This window comes from Crocuta crocuta, unplaced genomic scaffold (assembly GCF_008692635.1).
Source record: "Crocuta crocuta isolate KB4526 unplaced genomic scaffold, BGI_CrCroc_1.0 scaffold149, whole genome shotgun sequence".
Classification (NCBI taxonomy): domain Eukaryota; kingdom Metazoa; phylum Chordata; class Mammalia; order Carnivora; family Hyaenidae; genus Crocuta; species Crocuta crocuta.
Genome location: NW_027551561.1, coordinates 5,523,418 through 5,529,686, shown reverse-complemented (window position 1 = coordinate 5,529,686; position 6,269 = coordinate 5,523,418). Strand labels below are relative to the sequence as shown.

General features: G+C 52.9%; 1 protein-coding gene across 1 annotated transcript in view; it reads right to left on the bottom strand.

Annotated features, from left to right (window-relative positions):
- Nucleotides 1-5,997, bottom strand: part of NOS2 (nitric oxide synthase 2) — a 38,611-nt gene extending 32,614 nt beyond the window's left edge. Inside the window, 2 exon segments of the mRNA XM_077749934.1 lie at nucleotides 4,276-4,449; nucleotides 5,845-5,997. Of these exon segments, the coding sequence (XP_077606060.1) occupies nucleotides 4,276-4,385 (110 nt within the window). The 5' untranslated portion in view covers nucleotides 4,386-4,449; nucleotides 5,845-5,997.
- Nucleotides 5,998-6,269: the final 272 nt, after the last annotated feature.

The following is a 6,269-nucleotide window of genomic DNA, read 5'->3' as shown; positions in this document are numbered from 1 at the left end:
CCGCCCCCCCGCAGGCCCCGCCCCGGGGCGGAGCGAGCCGAAGGGACGGCCCACCCCCGGCTGCATCCGGCGCCTGGCCCTGGGCTGAAGGGTCGCCCCGCGCCTCCGCCGTCGGGCACCCGGTTGCAACCCCGGGCGGTCTACACCCACCCGGCGTCCGCAGGGAAGGTGGCCTTTTAGACGCCACCGGGCTTTCTCCGGGCCAGGAGCCTGGACAGACACGGCCGGCCTCGGGCTTGTTTATTCCTCGTGAAACAACAGTACGATTTTATCACAACGAGTCTCACTATCTGGCGCTTTATAGCTTAGAAAGCGAACTTTCCTGTCGGTTATTTCATCCATCCCTTCCTCGAGCCGGTCGAGAAGACCGTTCTATATGGTTTCCTCTTTATTGAGAAGGAAGCTGGGGACCCAGAGAGGTCGGGGATCGAGCCCAAGAGCACACAGTAGCCTCCAGCCACAGCCCAAGCTCCCTTAAGCCACAAGGCTGTCCCAGAGAAGCGCTGTTTCTCTTCGGCAAATTCTGTGTGATTCCAGGAAGGAAGCCAGGGCTGGGGGGTGGCTTTTAAAAGCGGGAGGCACAGTGGGCTGCTGATGGTGGAGAAGTCCCCTCGGGTCCCCTCCAGGGGCCTGGTCCCTGCTACCTGAAAGGCACAGGGCCTCCTGACTTTGCACTCTCTGTGAAATGCTCCCTACATTGGAAGCAGGGTAACTTCTAGGGTCTAGACAGGGCCAGGACCGTAGCCCTCAACCTCAGGGAACAGGGGGCCCCTCCATGTAGGACAGTGTATTGAATCCCAAACCCGAATGAAAGTGGAAGGGAAGAGGGTACCTATTTTTTTCTGAGCCAATCACAGCCCAGCTAGCAATGCTTAGCTCAACTTTGTTCCAGATTCCATGTATCTTCACGGAGATTGTTCCCACCGTTGCCTTCNACAGGGCCTCCTGACTTTGCACTCTCTGTGAAATGCTCCCTACATTGGAAGCAGGGTAACTTCTAGGGTCTAGACAGGGCCAGGACCGTAGCCCTCAACCTCAGGGAACAGGGGGCCCCTCCATGTAGGACAGTGTATTGAATCCCAAACCCGAATGAAAGTGGAAGGGAAGAGGGTACCTATTTTTTTCTGAGCCAATCACAGCCCAGCTAGCAATGCTTAGCTCAACTTTGTTCCAGATTCCATGTATCTTCACCGAGATTGTTCCCACCGTTGCCTTCCTCTCTCTCTCTCTAAGGAGATCTCTGTCTCTCTGTCTCTCTCTCTCTCTCTCTCTCACACACACACACACACACACACACACCCCACAGGCACACATGCGCTCTCCAACACCACACCCCCTTCCTAATCATTTGTTTATATAAAATATGGAATCATTAGTCACCTGTAATGGGCTCTTGGTCTCATTATATCTGAATGGACTTGAAACTTGCGTTTTAAAATCAAAAGACGTGAATTGGCTCCTGTGGCCTTCAGGATAAAATCCCCTTTATCCTGCCGCTTCCTCTTACAGGAACACCCTCCCCAGCCCTCTCCTGCCCACACAGCCTGCGGTGGCCGGGCCACGCCCCCTCCGGTCTCCCCAGAAGAGATCCTAGGGCATCCACATTGTCCTGTAACTTGCCGTCTGCCTCTCTGCCTGCCCTACCTCTGCCCTAATATCTAAAGCGCTTTAACACTCCATTCTGCCTGTACCCCTCCCAGAACTAGGAAGACCTCATTTCCCCATTCCGTCCTTGACAGTAGGTACTCTTTCCTTGGTCTCTTTCTCGGCCGGCCCACAGCACGCCCTTAGGGAGAGCCCGCAGAGCGGAGAAGTTACAATTTTGGACTTGGTTCAAACCTCAGCTCTATGACTTCCCAGATGCTGACCTTGAGTAAGTCACTCAAGCCTGTAAAATAAGGGTAATACAGTTTCTGCCTCAACACTGACACCGTAATTAGACGTTATAAACATTTGCTATTTTTAGCTGCTGTGTGTGGTTAGTAAATGGCTCCTTGTGTTGTTTGTTAGATTGATTGATAAACAGAAGGGCTTTCTTCACTGACATCTCCAAACCACCCCCCGCAGCATAGTGCCAGGTAAGGAGGGCTCAGCAAATTGATCGTGGACTGGACCATGCCTGGGCCAGAGTGGTGGCTCGGTGTAGTGGTTTATGAGCCAGACTGCTGGCTCTATCATTTGCCAACTCTGAGATCTTAAAAATTACTTATGGGGCGCCTGGGTGGCTCAGCTGGTTGAGCGTCCGACTTCAGTTCGGGTCACGATCTCACGGTTTGTGAGTTCGAGCCCTGCATCGGGCTCTGCACCGATAACGCAAAGCCTGCTTCGGATCTTCTGTCCCCCTCCTCCTTCCCCTTTCTTGCTTGCACTCTCTCTCTCTCTCTCTTAAAAATAAATAAATCTTTTTAAAAAATTACTTAAGCCTTCTAGGTTCTCACGTCCTCGTGGCTACAGTAGAAGAATAACAAAAGCTCCTTCCTCAGGAATTGTTAGGAATGTTAAATGAATTAAATGTGATATTTTCTCTCCATTGCCTCTAATACCTGTGTGAGTACTTTCACCAGCTCACCCCGGCTTAAAAAGATGCAGCGAGTGAGCTAGTTTGCCTCGAGTCAACCTACAGCTCAGGTTTCCTGAATGGCCCAAAAATGAGTCAGGCATAAAGTCAGTGCTATCAGAAGGTGTGGGATTCGGGGCTGAAGGCGGTAGCCCGCAGTGCAGGGACTAGGAGAGAAGGGAGATTCAGGATGATCTCGAAAGGCGGCGGGTGGATTGGGATCATACGGAACAGCCACAGTCAAGCCTCGGTGTGATGACGGGCCATGGGGAGCCACCACAGACTCTAGAGCAGACTCTAACCTGCTAGAAGGCAGGTTAGAGTAAGAGGGGTCGGAGCCAGGGTGGTGGTGGCGGGCGGGGGGCTGCACTGGGAGGTGACAGCCACAACAGATGCCATTTATCGAGCATTTTCTCTGTGCCAGGCACGGGGCTGAGTTGTCTGCAGTGTGAAAACTCATTGTGTGCTTACTGCAACCCCAGGGAATAAGAATACTGTCTCGTTCTACAGGTGAGGAAATTGAGGCTCAGAGGCTAGAGGACTCACCAAAAACCACAGGACTATTAAGTGGCAAAGCCACTTGCTTATCTCCAAGAACGTGCTCTTAACCTTGGAGCTCTTCTTCGACCTCTGGCAGGTGTGCTCAAGGTTGCGTCCTGCCTCCCGGAGTCCATGGGAAAGCTTCTCTGGGGGCTGGGGGGCTATGTGGCAGCTCCGTGTAGACTGGGGCTTTGCACTGATTCCTACAGTTATGTTATGGCGCTTGACTTGTCTTACTACTTCCTCCAGGTCAAGGCTTTAAACTCCTAGCGTGCTCTGCAAGCCTGTTCACTGGTTGGATGGCTGACTAATTCTCTCAATTCCGGCTCTGGCTTGCTCCTCCTCCAGGCAGCTGGGGGTGGGGTGGGGGCATGGGTGGGGATCAATTACCAGTCGTGTGACCCTGGGGGAAGTCACTCCCCTCTTGGGGCTTCTATTTCCTCATCTGTAGAACAAGACAATGACCCGCACTGCACAGAGCAGCCGTGGCGATCAGTTGAGATGCTGTGCATGTGAGGTGCCCTGTAGAACCCTGGCACGGAGTCACTCAGTAACTCAGCTTGCCCAATAGGTGATAAGAGACCCTGCCATTAATTGAGTATGTCTATGTATGGACCCTTTGTATACACACACTCTCGGGTCATCCTCAACCGGCTATGAGGTGGGTCCCCTTGGTGTCTTCCTGCTTGTCTGAGCATCAGAGAGGTTCACTTGCCCGAGGTCACACAGCACGTGAAGAGGCAGCACAAGGCCAGCTGGTACAGCCCAGCGCAAGGCTTGGCTGACGTCCTGCAACTTGTCACCAGGCCGATATTCAAAATACCTATCAGTTCGTGAAGCCTATGCACCAGGGAACGGGAATGAACGTCAGCCAGGACGCCGCCCTTGTTCTAACCACTGGGCTCCGCTGCCTCGTACCCTCAAGTCATATTCCATATCCCCTTCCCATATTCCTCCCCCAGAGAACCCAGAATCCTCAAGGGCCAAGGCTATGCCATGTCTCTTCCTTCCATACATAGTGTCAAGCGCAATGGGGTGTCCAGTAAACAGGGCCTGTGCTAAATGCCAACAGGGACATCCGAGACCTTCAGCGGGACGCCAGAGGCCGGGAGAGCAATTCTGAGCTGGCGCGCAGAGCGGCGGAGACAAGCCGCAAGTGGCAACAAGGGAGAGCTTACCTGGCGGGGGCCCGGGCGGCTTTCCCCACATTGTTGTTGATGTCTGTTTCCTCAGTCAAGTTGGACTCGTGGGCTTTGGCCTTGAACAGAAACTGCCAGGGACAGGCCATCTCTGTGGTTTTGCAGAGCAGCTCACTTATCTGGGTTGAAACTCAGAGGTCCTTCACCGAAGAGCTAAGGGAGGTGAAGGAGACGGTGACAGAGGGTTAGGAAGAGTTTACGGAACTGAGCCGTCTCAATACGGTTAGTTTGCTCCGGAATCAGGACAAAAGCAGACACAAACAATCTCAAATGACCACTCCATCCGTGCTTCCAATCTCCGTTCCTACTTGGAGTTGGATTCGGGGGTCTGTGGACATAGATTTTAATTCTACAAAGCCGTGTGACAGTTTGAAGGAGAAACACTGAACCCGTAGCACAGCGAGGGCAAAGCACATGCCCCGTGGGCCTCCTTCAAGGGACCTGCCTGCCCGCCTGACCCCCGGGCAAGATGGGGAGGAGCCCACTTGCATTGAAACATGGGTGCATTGGCCTGGTCCTGCAAGGTCATTTCCAGCAGTCTAACTAGCAACTGTCGTGTTATGCCTGTCATTGGGGAAAGCGCTCAAGTCATCGCTGCCTTTCTTTTAAGATTTTGTGATTGTCAAACACTATAACCTGCTCCCCTTATACATTTTTTTTATGCTTTATTTATTTCTAGGAGAGAGAGAGAGAGAGAGACAGCGTGAGCAGGGGAGGGTCAGAGAGAGAGGAAGTCACAGACTGAAACAGGCTCCAGGCTCTGAGCTGGCCGTCAGCACAGAGCCCGACGCGGGGCTCGAACCCACGAACCGCGAGATCATGACCTAAGCGAAAGTCGGACGCTTAACCGACTAAGCCACCCAGGCGCCCCTAACCCGCTCCCTTTATAGTATAGCAGTAGAGAGGGGCTAGGATCATTATTTGTGAGATCTTTGTAGAATTGTTTGCGAACAAAAATGCACTCAACTCTCAACATTGGAAGTCACGTTCTTGAAAAAAGGGCCAAAAAGGGACACATAAGTGGGGGGCGAGGTCTGATCCGGGCGTGTCCCCAGCACGCCTTCTCAATGACATTGGAAGGCAGTGTGGGGATGTGGCCGCTGTAGGAATCGTAGAGGACCCCCCCAAACCTGGGTTCAAGTCCGGGCTCCATTAGTTACAAGGTCTGGATCGAGTTATCTACCTGAGACCCATTTCTTCATCTGTACAATGGGCTTAATAATATTCCTCTTAACAGAATTCGTTCGCGAGCTGAGAGGCGCACATTGTAAGGATAATCTGTGTACAGATTCCTCGCAGGCTCCTCCCCGCTCTCCAATCTGAATTTGCCACAAAGGTTGTCCTTGAAATGTAGCCAATTTTGAAAAAAAAAAAAATCTAAACAGGGTGCCCTTTCCACGTGGCCGAACCTCTTGCGGGCATTTCTTAGACTTTCCACCAGTTTATCTCCGGAGGCAGAAAATTCCCACAGTTTTCTGGGCCTTCCCAAACCGGAAGAAGCAAAACCCCCTCGACACTGTAGCTTCCCCAGAAACGAAGACAACTCACCTCGCCGCTGGCTGCGCTGGGTAGGGACAGGCGAGCTGGGAGAGACCGGTGCCTTGAAGCCTTGGAACCACTTCTAACTGCCCCGGGCGCCTCACCAAGGGTGGCCGAGAGGTCTCAGCCCAGCGATGCTCAGTTCTTTGGGGCCAGAAAGTCTCCGACTCCACTGACTGCAAAGTTATGAGCATGCTGGCAGCCAAGGTGTATTTATACCCACCCAGTGTCATCCAGTGAGCCGTTTTTGCATAAAGGTCTCTTTTTTGTTTCCAAAGGGAGTGTCCCCAGCTGGATGTACAGTTAGCTAATTTATGGCTGGGGCTCCTGGTCTGTGGGTGAGCTGGTCTTGCTGTTACATCACCCCATGGAGTGCATCCTCAGTAAACCAACGGCTTCCTGGTTTCAGGTCCCCGGCAGCTGATCAGCGGGGG